The 20,766-nt window shown below is 45.2% G+C and overlaps 1 protein-coding gene across 6 annotated transcripts; it reads right to left on the minus strand.

Annotated features, from left to right (window-relative positions):
- Positions 1-7,226: 7,226 nt before the first annotated feature.
- LOC123080583 (disease resistance protein RGA2) lies at positions 7,227-15,679 on the minus strand. 6 transcript variants are annotated; one of them, XM_044503513.1, is made up of 8 exons: positions 15,314-15,679; positions 12,977-14,146; positions 9,283-12,330; positions 8,693-9,021; positions 8,372-8,591; positions 7,957-8,126; positions 7,672-7,797; positions 7,227-7,589 (listed from the first exon to the last, which is right to left on the minus strand). In XM_044503513.1, exons 1-3 carry the CDS (start codon positions 15,617-15,619, stop codon positions 9,286-9,288), a joined length of 4,521 nt encoding a protein of 1,506 aa, XP_044359448.1. In that variant the 5' UTR covers positions 15,620-15,679; the 3' UTR covers positions 7,227-7,589; positions 7,672-7,797; positions 7,957-8,126; positions 8,372-8,591; positions 8,693-9,021; positions 9,283-9,285. The 6 variants fall into 6 exon arrangements, with proteins under 6 accessions (XP_044359448.1, XP_044359450.1, XP_044359447.1 ...); XM_044503515.1 differs by having other exon boundaries at positions 8,376-8,591; positions 8,739-8,996; positions 15,314-15,678; XM_044503512.1 differs by having other exon boundaries at positions 8,739-8,996; positions 15,314-15,678.
- Positions 15,680-20,766: the final 5,087 nt, after the last annotated feature.

Raw genomic sequence — 20,766 nt, forward strand, 5'->3', positions numbered from 1 at the left:
TTTTTTTTAATTAGTAACTGGCCAACACTACCAAAAAGGCTTTCGCCCCGCTTTATATATAAAGTATAGACCAGCAGTGCCCGATACAACCGCACTCACCCATCACAAACGCGCACACACCCAAAGACAGGATATATAGACATTGAGCGTAGCAACACACTCCCTAGCACTACAAGAGCCGCCGGGGGTTTCATCCGAAGAAGTGAAGCCGCATATGACGAACCGTAGGCTTCAAGGCGGTGCCTTCAGAGAGGATACGACACCGGAGCGCCGTCACCGCCCGATCCGAGGATCAGAGTTTCTTTGGAGCAACACGACGGGCAATGATAGCCGCGACGATGCCTTCAAGAAGGGAGCGATCTTCGTCGTCGCCAGTCCGTCCGAAGATAGAGTAGGTTTTCATCCCGGCCAACACTCATCTCCACCGAACGCCACACCCGGCTACCACGCCGCCCACACGGCCGTGGCATCCGAGCAACACCGAGGCACGAGCTCTGCCCATGAGCATCGTGCCACCACCACCAGGGCCACCGCCCCAGAATCCAAGACCTTGACACCAAGTACCCCGAGCCCCACCGCTACGCCAACCGCAGAGACGGGTGGAAAGGATCCGCCTTTCGCACCCCTGGCCGGTCCCAGCGCCGAGACCCAATAGGCCGCCGAGACCCAATAGGCCGGCCACAACAAGCCTCCATTAAGCCGTCCTACTACACCGGGCGCATGACGAGCGCAGTCCAGCCGCCGGGCGCGAGATGGGCCGGTCCTGCTGCCGGGCGCAAGACGAGCGCAGTCCTGCTGTCAGGGGCGGGACGGGCCGGTTGATGAAGCACAAAAAATCATAGATAATACACAAGATATCGTCCCCAATTTTCTGTATATCTCCCCCCCCCCCCCCCCTCTCCCTGGCCGAAGCCATGTCTTTTTACATCAAACGGGCCAAGTCCCACGTGATTCCCAAGTAAACTAGGGATAAGGAAATATTTAAAATAAAAAGAATCCTAACAAGCCAAACAACGTGAACCTAATAACCTACTCCTTCCGTCTCATAATGTAAGACGTTTTTTGACACTACACTAGTGTTAAGAAACGTCTTACATTATGGAACGGAGGGAGTAATTAACTATGCATGCATGTGGATCAGCATGTCACGTACATACGCGCCGTCGAGAAAGCCAGCTTGGAGGCGTACGGAAATTGGGCTCGACTAAAGGCAGTGTTGGCTCCTTATTAATCTCCGATATTTTTCTATAATGCGGCCGAATAGAGTGATACAATTTCCTTTGAATTTTGTTCTGCAAACTACCTTGATCTCTTGCCTTGTTGGGCCATGTTAATCCTACCCAGCGTCCTATTTTTTTATAGTCCAAATCTGGTTGTATTATGTGTGCAGGACCATGCAGAACATCTCTTAAATCTAATGCATGCACCACGTCATTGGTCTTTGGTCTGTTAATTATAGAATTAACTCTCGATCCACACAACTGACGCAAATTACCATCCTTTCCTTGATGAAATATGGCTGCATGCACTTCATTATTTGCTGTAACTTTTTCATGTCTTAATTCTGTAACTAGCTCAGCTTGAATAGTATCATCAGTCACCGGTACCATGGCCGTATCACCGGTCCTGCTGCCGGGCACGAGACCAGCTCGGTCCAACGGCACCGGGTGCGAGACGGTCGATGGACCGCAGCCGGGAGAAGGCCAGCCCTCCGGCGAGAGAAGCGAATGGACGTCGAGGAGAGGGGTCGAAGGCCAATACAGGCAGCCTTCAGACGGGCCGACGCCGCAATCAACCTGCCCCCACCATAGCAGCCGCCGGGCACGCACCTCCGCAGCTACCACCACTGCGCCGCCACCCCGACCAGCCGAGGGGGCCTTGGTCAGGGCCGCCGCGCGCAGCCCTAGCCGTCGCGGCCCGCGCCGCCGAGAGGTCAGATCTGAAAGAGCCGCCGCGGCCGTCGTCTCCAACCTCCGGCCCGCACCACCACCACCAACTGTTGCGTTGCCAACACCACCTGCCGCGGCCACGGCAGAGGTGGCCACATGCAGCCCGCGCTGCCTTGAGCCAGATCTGGCCGCGCTGGAGTCGCCGCCATCTCGGGCACAAGCGCGCCACCCGCCGAGCCGCCCACCGCGGGGAGGCAGGGACGGCAGAGCGCCGCACCCGGCCGCGGCGCCGCCCTGGAGCCCGGCCGCAGCGCCACGACCCAGCCCGAGGCGCGGGCTCGCGCCAGCACCGCCCGAGCGGGGAGCCAAAGGGGCCCGCCGCCGCCGGCAACAGCAGGGCTTCGTCCGGCCGCCCCCCTGGGCGGCGGCGAGGGAGGAGGGAGCGGCGGCGAGGGTTGGGGTTGGCCTCCGGGCCGCCTTGCGGGAGACGACGCGGAGGAGGAGCAGGACAGTTTGGTCGACAAGAAACTGCCAGCGAACGCCCTAGCTGCCGCACAATTTTGATCCTGCGATGTGCTAGTTTGGATGACTTTTTCAGACTCAAAATTAAAGGAATATCATGATAGTTTTACGAAAAGACCACCCAGGTACTCCAAATACACTAAAATTGCCAGATGAACGTTCGCAAATGTCATCTCTTGTGGCGAACGTTCGCTAGATATACCAACCCTTTTTTTAAGGCTTTGTTCACCTTTTTTTTACCTATGGAAATTAGATCTTAACCCACACATTACTTACCCATTTGATTATTTACCTCCCGAAAAATGATTGGGGCTTGGATCCATCCACCAGTGAGACAATCCTAATAAATCATAGAACTTTCAGTAAAGTGTGGCAAATAACTGTAGCAACGAGCACCAGCCACAGGAGTCCCAGCTGTGTATGAGCAGGAGCAGGCGGGAGTGATTAAAAAACTTAACGGAGGGGCGGGGCGGGGGGTCACCTTAGCTGTTCATCAGGCCAGGGCTTAGTGGGATGGCCAAGGCGGCGGCGTGATTACTGATTAGGGAAGGGACGTCGACCGGCGGCTGCATGAGGAAGAAGAAAAGAAAGGTTGAAGATGAACAGTATATGATCTGTTTTCGGTCGTATAATAAAGATGTAATGATTAACAAAAGTGACTGATACAAACAATTTTTTCATGTGCCTGATGTATAGGCGCTCCCGGGTTCCCGGCAAATAGGTCATTTCTAGCGCTGGCATTTCAACGCTTGAAGGCACCAAAACACTAGCGATCCAGAAAGTGCATAATGAATGGGTAGTGACTAGTGAGTGAGCTAATTGTCCACCATGAAAACCTACCTACTCCAATAAAAGACATCAGTAGTCTACCGTACATATATGATGTGTGTACAGTATCCACTGCTATTTCACCATGAGCAGAGCACCATGGCCTCTGAACATAGGTACGTGCGTTATACTGTATTTGTTATCTTAGTTGCTGCTACTTTGCTGTATTTTACTGATGATATTATAATGGAAGGTTGTAAGATCATACTTTTTTTTTCTCAGAAAAGACTATGAATTAGAAGTTCATAAGGAACATCACGATGATTCATTTTGCATTTACATCATTTCTCGCTGCGGCTAGTCCCAAGACACACACATTCAGAACAGCGCCATACTTCAGCCTGAATACAAGAGAAACCATCAGCGATCCGGCAGAGTCAGTCCAGGCCCAGATCATTTTGTTGCATCTCCTGGATTCCTTACCGGCCCATCTCCACCTCTGCTTTCTGTCTTGACTCAATTTCTGATTGCATGCTGTCCAAACTGTGGCAAGATTGACGCTTGTGCTATGCACCTGACGTAAGGAGAAAACTCAGAAGATGTACAGTGGAGGTGCAGCAAAATGTGACTGGAAGAGAGGCGTGGTTACCATCTGGAGAAGGGCAGCGAATGTTGCTGCAACCTCACACATTGGTCCTTTCTTGGAAAACACAAAGTCTGGAGGATGGGGCTTTGTAATCAGAGATGATTGTGGTTTGGTGATGGCTGCTGGTGCAGGTAATCTGGAGCGAGTCTCAAGTGCGCTTCATTCGAAGGCTTTGGCGATGCTTTATGCCATAAACATAACCATCCAAATGGGTTGTAACAGAGTAATGTTAGAAACTGACTCTGTGCAACTTAAGAATGCGGTTCGCACTGAAGAATATGATATGTCAACTCTGGGAGCTGTTTTCAAAGATATTAAGTTCCAGTTGCATGTGGGATTCAGTGGTGTTTCTATTGTATCATGTCCTAGGTCTTGTAATGTAGTCGCACACTCTTTAGCAGCGTATGGTGCTAAATTAGAAGCTGGCATATCTGAGATTTGGCTTGGCCAGTTTCCAGATTTTGTAAATGACGCTGTAGCTGGAGATTTGTCCAGCCCTGTTATATGATGGAATGCAATGGTGTTCCTTTCAAAAAAAAAAGAGAGATCGGCAGCATAGCCTCATAGGTTTGGACCTGAAGCGAAATTACCAACACTTATAATATAGGAAAGAAACTCTTGACTTGGCAGCGACTTGTTGTATCCCTTGTAAACTCCGAACCCTGTTTCTTCCGTATAGCAAAAGAAAAACACCAAACGGCAAAAAATACTGGAACCCTTAGCTTGAACTACATATGAAAACTCAGAAGATGTACAGTAACTGAAGATGTAATCCCCGTATCAATTATCAGCTCAGGATGTGAGTGTTTTCCCGTGTCTGAAGCAACATTCCTGCAAGAGGAAGCGCATCCAGCTCGGTCTGTTTCCCGGTCTCGGGCTGTCTTCCTGCAAGAGGAATTATCCATGTTAGCTTTGGATATTGAGGAAATAAGATAAGGTTCAGGAGTCGGGACACAGGTCAAGATTGGCCAGAACAATGCAAACAATTTATTGGGTTGGCAAAGCTTGATTCACCACCATGACTTGCACACACCTAAGCTTGTACAATTCAGTCTCCCCGGTTAGGATTTCCGATTGGTTCTGCAACGGAGGAGAGACAACAGCTGAGCTTGTTTGTTTGATCTTTTCCTCGCACAGTACCTGAATGCATAGTCAGGAACAGAATTGCTTAAAATTTCAGATTTAAAATACAGAACCACAGATACATACCCGCACGGCCGCACAGTAGGTGAATCTGGGAAATAATCAACCTGCTAGTGTATTTGAACACAACCACGTCTTTTGCCAACAGGGATGTAACAAGGGCAGAAAACGCGTTTCGACAGACATAACTACAAGCTCTACATTATACTTAGAGATAAGTGCTCACAGTTTTTCCAGATCATCACAACTCTTTTGAAAAGGAATAAGAGAAACTTGTGGTACTCTCTTCTTATAATGAATAAAAGAACTTGCGTCATTTGATAGAACTGAACCTAAACAGTCAAGTTCGGTTGATACTTGCACTTTTCAGATTTCAGAGTGCATGTTCCGGCGTCCATGCTGAGACTATCTCTTTTATCAGTCTGCAGAGCGGACCTGCAGAACGGATTTTCAGATGTGGGCTTCTTCATGCGTTCTCCGCTGCCTATCAAACCTGCAGCCAAGCTGACACTCGGAATACAAGAAAAAACATCGGCGATCCAGATCATTTTTGTTGCATCTCCTGGATTCCATATCAGCCCATCTCCACCTTCGCTTTTCGCCACGACTCAATTTCCAATCGCATGCTGTCCGAACTGTGGCAAGATCGACGCTTGTGCCGTGCACCTGAAGTAAGAAGAAAAGCTGAGAAGATGTACACTGGAGGTGCAGAAAAATATGACTCAAAGAGAGAAGGGGTGGCTACCATCTGCAGAAGAGAAGGAAGAGAATGTTGCTGCAACCTCCCACTTTGGTGTGGCACTAACAATCCAACTGAAGACACTCGTGCATCCAGATTGTTCTGTTGCCAGGGTTAAGCTGTGGAAGCATCTTGTGACAGGACTTATCCATGTTACCTTGGAAGTTGAGGAAATAAGAAAAGGTTCAGGAGTCAAGAAATATATCAAGATTAGCCAGAACAAATCGAAAACCAGACAGAAAAATGCAAACAATCTATTTGGTTAACAAAGCTTGATTCACCAAAGAAAGAGAAAAAAGAGAAAATGCCTGACTTGCACACACCTAAGCTTTGTCTCCTCTATTAGGATCTCTGATTGGCTCTGCAGTGGAGAAGAGACCTGCAACACCTCAACTTCTTTGTTTGAAGGGCTCTGACCTCTTGAGAACCTCGCATTCTGATTTCAAGTCATTGTGCCAAATGGCATTTCAACTTCTCCTCAGAACAATACCTGAATGCACAGGAAGAAGATTGCAAAAAATTTGGATTCATACATACAGAATTACACACACATACCCGCACACTAGGGGAATCGGAGAAATAGTCCACCTGCTACCGCTAGCATATATTGAAACAAAACCACAACTTTTGCCAACAGGGATGTTAACAAGGGCCAAAAACGCGTTTCGACAGACATAACTGCAAGCTCTAATTAGAGACCACTGCTCAGAGTTTCTTCCCTTATTAATCATAAATTCACAATCATTTTGAGAAAAAATAAAAAAAATAGTTTTCAGAGTCCACCTAAACAGTCAAGTTTGATTGGTACTTACACTTTTCAGTTTTTGGAGTCCTCCTTTAGCTCTGAAACTTTCTCCTGCATGTCTCCTCGTCACCACTCTGCACTTGCCAGCAAACAGAAACTTTGTACTTACTCCTTCCACTCCGTTGTACAGAGTACAGACTCACAGGTGGAAATTAACAAATGTGGGCCTGTTCGTGCCTTCTCCACGGCTGCTGTTGCCACATGGTCAGACCTAAACTCTGATAAAAAATTGGTATGACTCGATGTGCTACTGCTGTCACAACCAACAAGATCGGCACTTGTACTCTGCTGCCTTCCCCCCTGAGATGGATAAGAACCAAGCTCAGAAAATGTACACCATCTGGAGAAGGGCAGAGATATCTCCCACTATCAATCTCGTTGTCCCTGTATCAGCACTTGATGGGGGCGTGTCAAGGTTTCAGTTGCTCTGCATATGGGGCCATGTGTCAGGGATGAGAGGGAGCATCTCCAACTCGGCACCTCGGATGAGTAGTCATCAGGGTAACCCTTGGCTTGGGTGACCTAATAATTGTTCACCCTTAAAACTACTCTCTCCAATAAAAGACACCAGTAGCCCACCGTGCATATATGATGTATGTATTGCATCACTGCTATTTCACCATGGCCTCTGAACATAGTTACGTGCGTTATACTGTATTTGTTAGCTTAGTTGCTGGAGAGCTACTTTGCTGTAATTTTAGCAATCTTATAATGGAAGGTTGTAAGATAATACATTAATCTTTTCTCAGAAAAGAGAATATAAATTATAAGTTCATAGGGAACATCACGATGATTCCTTGCGCATTTACATTATCTCACACTGTTGCTAGTCCCAAGACATACACAGTCAGAAGAGCAAAATACTTCACCCTGGCTATGAACACGCAGCCAAGATGACACTCCGGATACAAGAAAAGAAAACACCGGCGATCCCGCAGAGTCAGTCCAGATCCAGATCATTTTTGTTGCATCTCCTGGATTCTATATCGCCTATCTCCACCATCGCTTTCCGTCATGACTCAATTTCCGATTGCAAGGCGTCCGAACTGTGGCAAGATTGACGCTTGTGCTGTGCACCTGTAGTAAGAAGAAAGCTCAGAAGATGTACTACATTGGTGGTGCAGCAAAAACGTGAGTGAAAGAGAGAAGGGGTGGCTACCATCTGGAGAAGGGCAGGCAGAGAATGTTGCTGCAACCTCCCACTTTGGTCTGGCACCAACAGTCCAACTGAAGATGCCCAGGTTAAGCTGTGGAAGCATCTTGTGAGAGGACTAATCCATGTTACCTTAGGAAGTTGAGGAAACAAGAAAAGGTTCATTAGTCTGGAAACAGATCAGGATTAGCCAGAACAAACCGAAAACCGGGCAGAAAAAATGCAAACAATATAGTATTTGGTTAACAAAGCTTGATTCGGCAAAAAAAAAAAATCATGACTTTCGCACACCTAAGCTTTGTCTCCTCAATTAGGAGGATCTCCAATTGGCTCTGCAGTGGAGTAGAGACCGGCAACACCTCAACTTGCTTGGTTGAAGGGCTCCGACCTCTTGAGAACCTCGTATTCTCATCTCAAGTCATTGTGCCAAATGGCATTTCAACGTCTCCTCGGCACAGCACCTGAATGTACAGGAAGAAGATTGCTTAAACTTTGGATTCATGCATACAGAATTACATATACATACCCGCACACTAGGGGAATCGGGGAAATAGTCCACCTGCTACTGCTACCATATTGAGACAAAACCACAACTTTTGCCAACGGGGATGTTAGCAAGGGCCAAAAACGCGTTACGACAGACATAACTGCAAGCTGTACATTAGAGACCACTGCTCAGAGTTTCAGTTTTCAGTTTGATACTTACTTACACTTTTCAGTTTTCAGAGTCTACGTATCTCTCCCTTTTGCTCTGAAACTTTCTCCTCCATGTCTCCTCGTCATCACTCTGCACTTGTCAGCAAGCAGAAACATTCTACTTAGTCCTTCCACTCTGTTCTAGAGAGTACAGAGTCACAGGTGGAACAAATGTGGGCCTGTTCGTGCCTTCTTCAGGGCTGGTGTTGCCACATGGTCAGACCAAAACTCTGATAAAAAAATTATGCAAAAAAATACGGATTAGCAGAGCAAGCTCCAAAAATCCATGGCAGGAAAATATAGCTGATCAAAACATTGAATCAAAGCGAACCTTGCTGCCGCACCGCGGTTGGGTCAGAAGGCAGCAGTAGACTTACATTACAGAGAGCACTAGATTGACATTATGGTAGGTTGCTGCAACAGCCTCCGACTCTCCATTGCTTTGGTTACAAGGTCATTCCCGATAGGAAAGCTCCAGATTGACATTACAGAGAACACTAGATTGCCTGGAATACACCACCGTCAGGCTTCACAAGTCACCACCGCCAGACAAAGACATAACTCATTTCTCCAGAATCCAGATAACTTTGCACTTTTTATTTGCTTTAGCTCTCGCGTCTTCACAAGTCACCCCCCTGTATCAAACATTAAGTTACCCTCCTGTATTCATGTAAAAACATGTACAAAGAGAATCCAATGATCCATATTAGAGATTAGAGAATATCGTGGTAATAAGATATCTACTCATTGGTAAAGCATAACTAATTAACGCGACGGAGCACACAGATCAAGTATGAACAGACACCAACAGATGCATCCTTTGAAATAATTCCGAGGTCATCACGAATATTGCAAAAGCATGTGCAAATAAAGACATAAGTAACTAAGAGGAACAAATCTTTACTTTTGGGAATTGCATACCTCTCATTCTTCTGGTACATGTAACGTCACTTCCGGGATTTGAGAAATAAGGCCTGCATCCTCCCCTTGGCACCTCTCGACCAGAATCGGACAGCCCCAAATGTAGAGTTCCTTCAAGACTGGAAGGTTTTGTATGCTTTGAGGCAAAGATATCAGGTTGGGACAATCCATGATGTTAAATTCTTCCAGGGAAGTGAGTTCTTGTAGCCATTCTGGCAGCATATGTAGGCGTTGGCACTCCTTCAAAGATAGGACTCTGAGAGCAGTAAGCTTCTTCATGCTTTCAGGCAAAAAAGTCAGGTTGGGGCAATCGATGATGCAAAATTTTTGCAGGGAAATCATCTGTCCTAGGCATTCTGGCAACATAGCTAGGCCTTGGCACTCCTCTATCCAAAGCTCTGTTAAAGAAGTAAGGCCCTTCATGCTTTCAGGCAAAGTTGTCAGGTTGGGACAATCGATGATCTGAAACTTTTGCAGGGAAATTATCTGTCCTAGGCTTTCTGGCAACATAGCTAGGCCTTGGCACTCCTCTATCCAAAGCTCTGTTAAAGAAGTAAGGCCCTTCATGCTCTCTGGCAAAAATGTCAAGTTGGGGCAATCAATGATTTGAAAGTCTTGTAGTGAAGTGAGCTTCCCTATCCATTCCGGCAATATTTCCCAGCCTTTGCACCCCTGCAGCTGTAGCAGTTTCAGAGCAGTAAGGTTCTTCATGCTTTCTGGTAAAGATGTTAGCTTGGGACAATCCTTGATGAGAAGACGTTGCAGGGAAATGAAGCACCCCAACCATTTCGGTAGTGACTCCAATTCCTTCAGTGACTTCAAAACTAGGCTTTTTAGAGAGGTGAAGCATCTAATGACCTCTGGCAATGCCCTCAAGCCCTTGCAGGATTCAACTTGAAATACTTCAAGGGTGGGGAAGTGATGAAGTCTATCCCAATTGTCTGGAGAAAAACTGCAATTATTTATTACCATGTGAAAAGGAAGTGCAGAAGATGAAAGCTTCCCAAATCCTCCTTCTGCAATAATCTCATCAGTGTTTTCCAAGTACCAAATCATACTTCTTGGCGGATATGGCAGAAACTTCAATTTTGGGCAGTTCGACACACACAAAGAGTGCAAATTAGGAATTAAGAACTCTTCATTTTCTTCACCCGACCTTGTTGTCCACAATTCAGTTAAATTCTCCATCAACTCCAACATTATCGATCTTAATTTTACACAGGGTCTGCCCTGCCCAAAGAATTCCTTGCCTATTTTCCTGATGTTGGGCATTTTCTCCATACATATGCTTCTTAAATTTGGTAGCTGCCCAAATGGAGGAAGAGTATCACATGTTCCTAAATCAGAAAGGCTGAGGTAGGTCAGAGAAGGGAGGTAGGAAGATATGTCACACATCCATTTAGGGAAATCCTTGCTCATATACCCGAATAGATAAAAATAATCAAGAGTCCGGGGAGGTGTGAGCTTCTCCAACACAGATTTACCCTCGCCTCCGTTGGTTCCCCAGTGAAGAGTTAGTTGCCTCAGATCTGATTTATCACGCAACTTTGCTCTCTCCGCGTCTTCTGGATGCTTGACATTCTGAAGCTCTTGAACATCCAACTCATAACAAGTTAAATCTGCAAGTTCCACTATACTGCTGCATCCTTTATTTTCTCTCTGTTGTACAACATGCTTTATTTCTTCTGAAATAATAAGATGCTTTTTAATTTCCTCAACGCGTGCCATCACATCAGGAGCTCCTGCCATGGCCTCAAATCGAGTGAGACTTGTCATTTCAGCAATGCTATCTGGCAAGGCATTGAGAGATTCTGTAGAAGATATGTCCAATGATTGAAGCTTAAGGTCACCGAACGAAGGTGGGAGCTTATCAAGCCTCATACAATAAGACAAACTGAGACACCTCAGCTTAGACAATTTGCAGAATGACTCGGGCAGTACTTGCAGCTTGCAACAACTTGTTAGGTTCAAAGAGTCAAGCTCAAAAAGGTGACCAAAACATTCAGGGAGTTCCATGAGCTCATGGCAGTCAGAAAGATCTAAGAACTTTAGATGAATAAGTTGGCAAAATGATTCTGGCAGCAATGAAACCTTGTAGCAATCAGAAAGGCTCAAGAACCTAAGCCTTTGAAGGTTGCCAAAATCTTTTGGCAGGTTTTCTAGCTCATGGCAATTTGATAGGTTCATATGCTCCAAAGACTGGAGTCTAAGATTGTCAGGTAGATTGGTTATCTTGGAACAACCAGACAAGTTTAGGAATATGAGTTTCAAAAGGGTGCCAAATTTATCAGGTAACTTTTTAATGGTACAACACTCAGACATGTCTAGGTGACGTAAACAAGTTAGCTCGTAGATGGACTCGGGTAACTCTTGGAGCACGGAACACCCCAATAAGTTGATGAAAGAGAGTTTGGAGAGCTTCCCAAGTGACGCCGGGAGCTCAGTAAGGCTGACATTACCAGATAGATCCAGATAGCAAAGCTTGTTGAGGCTACAGATAGTGTCAGGCAATGTTTCAAGTGCACATTTGGATAGAATTAAAGTTTGCATGTGTTTTAGTGTGTGGAAAGACTTTGGAAGCGATGTAATTGGCAAGGATGTGGCATCAAGGTACCTAAGCAGCTTCGATTTATGAATGGACGATGGCAGTACCACATTGCTGGAAGTGGATTGCCCCTCAACTGAACTTCCATGAAGGTCTAAGTTGCTTGAAGTAGATTGCCTTCCAACTGAATGCCCACTTAAATCCAGCACACGTATGTACTTGGATCGAGAAAATGCCATTTTGGGAAGTTGCAATTTTCCTGAATACCTAAAATGGAGGGTTCTAGCTGTGGGTGGCAGGTCTTTGAAAACCGTGGTTTGATTTTGGTAGTTGATCAATTGTGCATGCCGGCAATAACGAGCTCTATTCCAGCCCCTTGGTTCGGTAGCATCAGCGTCCAAAATGATGAACTCTTTGGAAGTAATTACTGATGCAAGATCATGCACCAAATCATGCATGGTGAACTTTTGAGAAGTTTTGGCATGCATTGGACCTGGATCAACCTGGAAAAGTAAATATTGTAAGCTAAAATGTAGAATCCTTTGAACAGATTAGGTATAGTTATAAAGTGATTAGTCGCTATTTATCCAATCACTATGTTCTAATATTATTGAAATAGGTTGTTCGCACTTTTAACATAAAGTGGGAAATGCTAGAGTCAAGGAAAAAGAAGAGACAATAGAAATGTTTGCTCCAATTAATATGATATACCTCAGTAAAAAAATCAACATGGTATACATAACTAATTTCTTGGTATGTTTTGTCTACCTGTTACATATACTCCCTCCGTCCCAAAAATCTTGTTTTAGATTTGTCTAGATACGGATGTATCTAACACTAAAACATGACCAGATACATCCGTATCTAGATAAATCTAAGACAAGAATTTTAGGACAGAGGTAATACATAGCAGGTGGGAAATACTAGCTAAATGCTATAGTTTCAAAGACGACTTCAATAGAGAAAGTGTTTCAAATTTATGTCTTGAAAAGTAGTATTACTAAAACATAATTCAATTCATTTACATGTATTCAACTGAAGATAATAAACAGTAAACATCAACGAAAAACCTACAATCTGAGTGTATATTACTAGAGAGAGAGAGAGAGAGAGAGAGAGAGAGAGAGAGAGAGAGAGTTCAACACTCACGGAGGATGACTGTGAAATATGAAGAAACGACATCCCAAGAAGATAGTTGATACACCTTTCACCATCATCATATGCCTTAATGTATCCGAGAGCGGTCCATTGCTGGATTAGATGGTGCTGATCCATCACAGAACCCTTGGGGAAGACCGCCAAATATGTGAAACACATTTTAAACTCAAGCTTCATGTAGCAGTAGCTAAGCATTAGACGCTCTAATGCCTTGTTTTGATGTTCTTCTCTCAAACCCAAGTCAACTTTGGTGTCTCTTATATCTTCCCATGCCTCAACAGTCCTTCGCTCAAACATTACTTGCCCAAGAGCATTTGCCACGATTGGTAACCCCCCACACTTTGCTGCAATTTCCCTTCCAATTTCTTGCAAACCACTATGGTCATCATTAGGTCCAAGTGCCCTTTGCTTCATTACTTCCCAGCAGTCATCAGGTGATAAAACACCCAAACTGATTTGGTCAGACTCAGGCACAGGGCAGATTTTCTGGTCTTTCGCAAGAAAACCAGTTCTAAGTGTTTGCACTATGCTCTGGTTGCGTGTAGTTACTATAATCCTGCTACCCTTGCATCCACATTGCAAAATCCGCTTCAACTCTTCTAGGTTATTTCCATCTTCTTCCCAGAGATCATCTAGAACAATCAAGTATCTTATTGTAGAAAGTTCTTTTTTCAGATTATCATGTATAAACTGCAGATCACATTTGTCAAGGTTGATATTGCTATTTAATCTTCTGATGATTCTACTCCCAATTGTGTGCAAATCAAACTGCTCAGACACATGAACCCAAATTTGGACATCGAAGACACTGACCCTCTTATCTGCCAAAACTGCTTCAGCTAATGTTGACTTTCCAATACCACCAAGCCCAATAATTGGAATGATGGAGATACCCTCATTAGCTTCACTTGTCAGTAGCAGGTTGATTATCTTCTCTTTCTCGGTGTCCCTCCCCACCATTGCAGTTTTCATGCCTTGAGTACTGCAAGCTGCAAAAGTTTCCTTGTTTCTGCTCCCCTCTGCCCTTGCCACATGACGCACAAGATTAAGTGCCTGACCTTCCTTTTCTATTTTTTCTATTTTCTCCCTCACGGTCTTCATATTATGGGCTATGGTTGACCGCTGGAGGAGTTGATTGTTCCCAGAAAAGAATAACTTGACCTGTAAAATGAAAGAGAGTGAACATCATTTGACATATTTTTGCTTCATACTGTCAGGTTTCATGAAAAAAAATGCATCAAGACAGTCTCTAAGAAGTTCAGAATGAAATGCTCTCAGCATGAAGTTCAGAATGAAAAAAAATACCATAGAAATATCTACCGTTCGATGGCCCCTGCTCGCAGCATGCGGGCCGCGAGTCCGGTCGGGCGTGCCCTCACGCCGCTGGAACTGCTTCCCCTTGTCCTACATCGGCACGCCCACCGCCGCCCTCTGCTTCTGCTCGCTAACGCAGTCTTCCTCCGCAACCGCGCCATACCGCCGATCTGCGTCTCGTGTCCCGGCCGTAGCCGCCGCACCCACAACCGCGCCGGCGGAGACGATAAGGTTCGCTCTATGTTAGGTTAGGGGAAGATTGACTAGACTGGTTTCGGCCCATAACGTATCCTCAGAAAATGGGTTCACAAAAAGTTGGAAAATGCCGGGTAAAAGTTCGAATTAATTCTAAAATGCCACTCATGATTACCCGTGTACCCAAATGGCACTCAAAATTTCCCGGTTTCAAATATGCCACTAAATATTTGCAACGGGTGCAAATTTCCACTTCCATCAATTTAACTTACAAATTTAAAGTATTTCAGAAGGAAAATGCCCTCACTATGGAGTTACGAGTTGTGTATAGATTGGACTTTTTTGTACTCAATCGTGTACTTAATTACTGCCTCTTGCCTACGTTCCTTTATTGGCTATGTATCATGAAAAAATGATCCGCACATACTAACATGTTTACGCAGTCGCTCATATACACACGCATACTCTCATTCTTATAAAAACACACATCATACCTCTATGAGCAATAAATCCAGAAATAAATATGAGCAGCATGACTTAAACGCTGATGGGCTGAAGATATATACCACTGTCCATCTAACCATCCAACCACATATTGGTTCGCTTATCCATATGAATATGAACTGTATTTGGTAATACATGTACAAACATTAAACATTGCCAACAAAGCCTGAAATAAACTTAGAAAAAAACACGATCTCCCGTGAGACATCTATGACTTAAACCTTAGTGGACTGATTATGCCATAAGAGTCTTTTACAAACAAACTTGAAAGGCAAGCTCGAGAAACAAACAAAAAACAACTTGCAGGCTGAGTACCTTGGACTGGGTCTTCAGGACGAGCTTGGTAGCGTCCAGGTCGTCCAGGACGTCCTCAATGTCGTAGGCGACTGCCTTGAACTTGGCCAGCCACCGCCCAACGGCTTCTCCATCCCTTTCTCCTCGACGCAGCCTATCATCGGCGTCCCGCATCAGGGCATCCAGATCTTCCATCTTCTCCCTCAAGCCCTCGACGTCGTCCTGAAACCCCCACAACAGAGCGATCTCGTCTTTCACGAGCTCGCCCAGCTTGCTGGCGATTTGGTTCCCGACGGCTCTCGCGATCAGCCCCCCAACCGCGGCCATGGCGTTCACACCCACCAAACTCTTGCTCTCTCGCACAACAAGAATGCGTTGTGTTTGTGAGGCAAAGGCAGAGATCCAGATCTGGCAGTCCAAGTGACTAGTATTAGACTGGGTCGAGTAGTCTCAGTTATTAGTATTTTTCTTACTGGAACCGTGAGCCCGCTTTGTTATTTTATTTTTACCACCCGAGATGCAACCTCGGGATTCCACGGTGAAGCAGCGTGCGTGCCACAGCGCGTGCGATGTTCAATGTACTTTGTAGTTTGGCGTGTCTACTTTCATCGATTTTAGTTTTTTTTCTACTCCGGGAAATACGCTATCTTGCCCAGGTCTCGAAAACAAACGGAAAAATAGCTAAAGTAGTCGTACCATCACCTCTCTCAAAGTATTCCTGACCGTCATGTGAACCTCGAGTATTATAATCGAACCTCTAAACGTCTTTTTGCGGTGAACGTCCAACGTCTGTAGTATTTGAATCGATGTAGCTATCGAGACATGTCACGTGAGTATGCGCATGTGACGGTACTGCCATTGTTTCCGCTACATGTTCATGGAAAATCGTTTCAAATAAATGGCGACATCCCGCTGCAAAATTTTCAAAATACCTACCTCCCATGCCATGCGTCGTTAACAAGCTGGCTTCCGCCATGGACTGGACATTCCACCCAAAGGCCGGGACGTTTGGGCGACAGTGGATATATGTATACATTATAATTGGTTTGATGCCAACGTTCGGTAAGCCAACATTTGGCAAAATCAAAAGTTGCCAAAAATTGACAACTTTTTATAAGATTGACAAGAGAAGTTGATAGCCAATCAATCACTAGTCAACATTGTCAAATGTTGGCATGCCGACTTTTGGCATCCAACCAATTATGCTCTATAGTAAAGTTCGATCATCAGCTGGTAATTCAATTACATGCAACAAACTGCAGAAGTAGCGCAAATAAATACATTGAGACAAAGATTTGTTCACGAGTTTTAGAATGATTCGAGGCAACGTAGTCTATCCTCCAAGGATCAAATAATCACATAATCACACGAGGCACAATACCTGAATTTGTTAACAAGGTTCATTGTACATTGGCTAATCCCAGGAGTATGACTACAATCGTTCAGTCCCGTTGGTACCACTACAACACCGCACATGGCGACATGGCGACACCGGGCTAGGTACCACCTCACATCCTCGACCACTCTCGCATCCTACATCCTGGTCTCTCCAAGCCATCGACCATCTTGTTTCCCTTGTTGCGACCTCTCCTATCATGGCTGTGGCGATGCATCCTTCTCCCCTGAACCACTCTGCCCGGGGAGCCTGCTCTGCCCCCTCCCTCTCTTGCCTCACTTAACTCCCCACCCCCTTCCATGTGGCGACCTTTGCCACTCGTGGCTGCACCCTGCTCTCTTGAACCTCTCTGATCGTGAGCATGGTTTGCCCCGCTTCCTCTATCGGCTCGCACAACTCCCTACACCCTCCCGTCGGGTGTGGGAACTCTTGGCTTCGGGTAAGGTGGCACCGGTCATTGTTCTGTTCTCCTTGCCTTCCGTTAGTCCTCTTCCTCAACATCCTCTGTCTTTGCAGCAACTTCTCATGGCAGTGAAATTTCGGGTGGAAGTCTACGATGATAACGTATATGGGCATCGTGCCCCATCCTAAAGCCATTGCAAGGAATTTTATATCCTCATTGCATCTTTTTGACTTTCTCTTCTTCGCTTCGCATGTTTATTTCTCCAAACCCGGGTTAGTGAGGCATGGTCCTCTTCTCTTGTGGAAGTACCCCCTCTTGTAGGGCTTCCTCCTTGGATAGCGAACAAAACACTAAAGAAAGAGTTGCTACCACAAGGTCCTGTTCAATAGGTCTAATGTGGAAGGATGGGGTCATTTGAAGCGGCGGTTGTTGTGTCCAATGTGTGTTGGCCGATGGTTAAAGTGATGTTGTTGTTGCTCTCTCAGTGGTTGTCTATATGATGTCATCTGGCATAATGTGATGCCTCGACGGCTTCCCTCTTTTGCCAGTGATGTCTTGTATGTTCTCATGATACAACTTGTGCTTCATCACCAAGCCACTATTGTTCTTGTTGTCTAGGTGGTTGATTCCTGCGTTATGTTGTAACTATGTACTTGATTTTTGTGTTTCTTGTTTTCTTGCTTCGGCAAGGTGTATTGCCCCTGGGGCAGTCAAGGTTTTTGATCTAGTTTCCCTTATAAACTTGACCAGACTCTTTCTGAAATGAGATAATATTTAGGCAGGAATGCTCCCCCCTTTGTCTGTTCCAAAAAAAACGTGCATTGTCCGCCATTTTTTTATTGTGCATTGGTCACCAGAACGCCGTCACATGCCGTTAGTTCTCCTTGTGCATATGTGATGTGATGTTGGCCTACGTTACGTTGTGTCTCTACCCTTGTAGTATATTAGGAGGCCTGAGATATAAGTGTCATGCTAGGACATGGCTTTGATATCTTGTTTATACACATCTATGACTCAAAGTCCAACTGCAAACTATCTTATACGAAATATTCTACACAACTTCAACAAAAAGGCCATCTTGGAGGGGCTGTGACTTAACATGGAAGATAAACTCTCTTGACCCTATTCTCCTCAACAATCGATTAGTCAACCAATGCCGATTACTTGTGGTAGATACTTGAAGGCGATCTCCTAACCTTTACAGACTTCTTCTTCGAGAACCACAATCACACTTGGTCTCTGAAGAAATTGACACCTAACCGTCTAGAGAGTTTGCAGCTCTCAAGAGTAATAGGAGGAGCGTACTGAACTTAGATTCCAGTGATTCCGAACCATTATCTAATTCTTCGGCTCTAGGGTTTTTCTCTCGGTGAATTTTAAAATCAAATCGCTTAAAGAGTGGGTTGCTCAACAATCTTCTCAGAATCAAACGGAGTAGCCGCTGGACAAAGCCAGCGCGGGGTGGCTATTTATAGCCACAGCCTTCCCAGATGGGAGATGGCCATTTTGGACATGAGGTCCAGCCAATGGCCAGCCGACACATTTGCAACGGTCGGATTTTGGAGCAACGGTAACATTACTTGAGGAACAAGTAATGCTAACTCCTCGGTCCGAGACAAATCTCTCGCGGCGACGAAGATCACAGTCTCTTGCTAGCAAGTATTTGCTCGGAGCACAAAGAAATTTCTCTCACATCTTTCATAGGATTTGGGTTTAGCATCAGAGAATCAAAGCTTCGAACGCTACACCCCTCTTAATAGTACGGTGGTCCTATGACTCAAAGAAAAAAGAGGAATAATGAAACAAATGCTACGGCGTCACCTTCGTCTTCATTCTTCCTCGAACGCAGTCATTTTCTTCGAACAGACACCGAACCAATTGCTTGAACTCAGCAATTTTTAGGGGCCATTCTTGTTAGCTTCATCTTCGGTGATAACCTTCGCTGCCACGCAGAGAGATTATCTTCGTCGTTTGCATCAAACTCCTCGATACTTCAGGGACCTGTTACTCTGTGTGCACTAGCTAGCAAACATATGTCCCATACTATTTATGTCAACAAACTACAAAAAATAAGGGGCCTATCATTGCACCAACAAGTAGCTTCACACATTAACACATATGATGTGCCATTCAAAAGATAGTTCTTTTGCTTCCGATGGACCTAGAGCAATGGAGGTTGTTGAAGTAAAAGACATGGATGGTGATATTCAAATTCTTTCTTTCAAATGGAAAGAAAGATAGGATCTTAATATGTGGTGGATTGATAGCTAATGCAACCACCAACTTTCCCTTGTTTAATAACACTGCATCTATTCTTAGCTAAATATAGTCGCTCGACATGCATGTAGTCCGCTTATCATACCTCCTACTTGGTGTACCTCTCGTAAGAATACTTGCATACATAGACGAGACTTCAGAGAAAGATGGAGCTCTCAACTACGACAAGTTGTGTGCATGTAACGCTACTTGGACTAGGAGGCATCAGGATGCTACATGGTTCACTACAGGAGATGGTTAGGGTTTAGGAGTTAACATATACATGTCAGGGATGATGGATATGGGTAGTGCTCTCCTTCATTTGCATTGAGAGTTTGATACCCCCATTAGAACTCAAGGTCAGTGACAGTTTGAGCCTCTGACAACTGGGACATAGCAGCAACAACAAATATTGTCGCGTCGGTGGTTGGTGGACCTCAAGATCCAAAAGTACATGCCGCCACAACCAGCCTCTTATGGTGGTAAATCATTGCCCTTGCCCTTGCCCTTGCCCTGGGGCAGACATACAGTATCAGGCCCAGCATAGTTGAACCCGATGATTGGTCCGGTCCAGCCGACCCTAGTGAAAACAAAAACAGAGTAAATGACCTGGCCTGATAGCATCCATTGTTGGAGCCACTCAACCATTCATCAGGCCCCCGTTGGTCACTGGCTGGTTGATCGGTTGGGCTTGATTTGCATGCATTCCAACTGAGGAGCAGCAGCTCACGGAGCTGAACCACCGGCTGTACAGTACTCATGAGGACAATACCAGGAAAATAGAAAATCTTATATGCTCTTGAGTACTGTGACAGTCAACAATGTGCACACCAAATTCCACTATTCGGTTGGTTAGCTCTCTGCTCGTCCCATAGAAATCAAAAAACAACCCCCGAACATTCACCTAGGGTCTGGCTCAAAGGCACATCTGAAGTGCTATTATATCACAATGGAAAACAGAGCAAATAAATAAATAAATTTCAAAGGCCCCCGGTTGTAAGAACTATGAACAAACGTGCAGGTCATGTAGCCCCCAGTTGTTAGACCTAAGAACATACTTTTGGCTTCTTCACGTGACACTGAATCAAGATCTTTTTCATTATAATACATTTATTTTCATAAATTCGAGAAATAATATGTGGTTTCAAAATTTTACAAAAATAATACAGCGTCGGCTTATGCGAAGCCGACCGGGACAAATTGGCCACGGCGGAACCAATTGGATTACAATCGGCTTTGGCAAAGCCGACTGGAACTAGTCGGCATTGGTAAAGCCTACTGGAACTAATTTGTTTCACCGAAACCAATTAGTGGCTATCGGCGTTGGCAAACTTGACAACTGCATGTGCCCATATTTTTGCTATATTTTGCACTGTATTTTTTACCCCGCAACCCTTTTCGCCATTTTTTCAATTCTAT

The sequence above is a fragment of the Triticum aestivum genome, chromosome 3D (genome assembly GCF_018294505.1).
Source record: "Triticum aestivum cultivar Chinese Spring chromosome 3D, IWGSC CS RefSeq v2.1, whole genome shotgun sequence".
Lineage (NCBI taxonomy): Eukaryota > Viridiplantae > Streptophyta > Magnoliopsida > Poales > Poaceae > Triticum > Triticum aestivum.

Bases quoted from the DNA above. Each gene is read 5' to 3' on its own strand.
- LOC123080583 (XM_044503513.1), bottom strand. From the start codon at position 15,619: ATGGCCGCGGTTGGGGGGCTGATCGCGAGAGCCGTCGGGAACCAAATC. The intron at 14,147-15,313 runs GTACTCAGCCTG...TTCATTTTACAG, and splicing joins TCCTGAAGACCCAGTCCAAG to GTCAAGTTATTCTTTTCTGG. The intron at 12,331-12,976 runs GTGAGTGTTGAA...TTACTTTTCCAG, and splicing joins ATATTTCACAGTCATCCTCC to GTTGATCCAGGTCCAATGCA.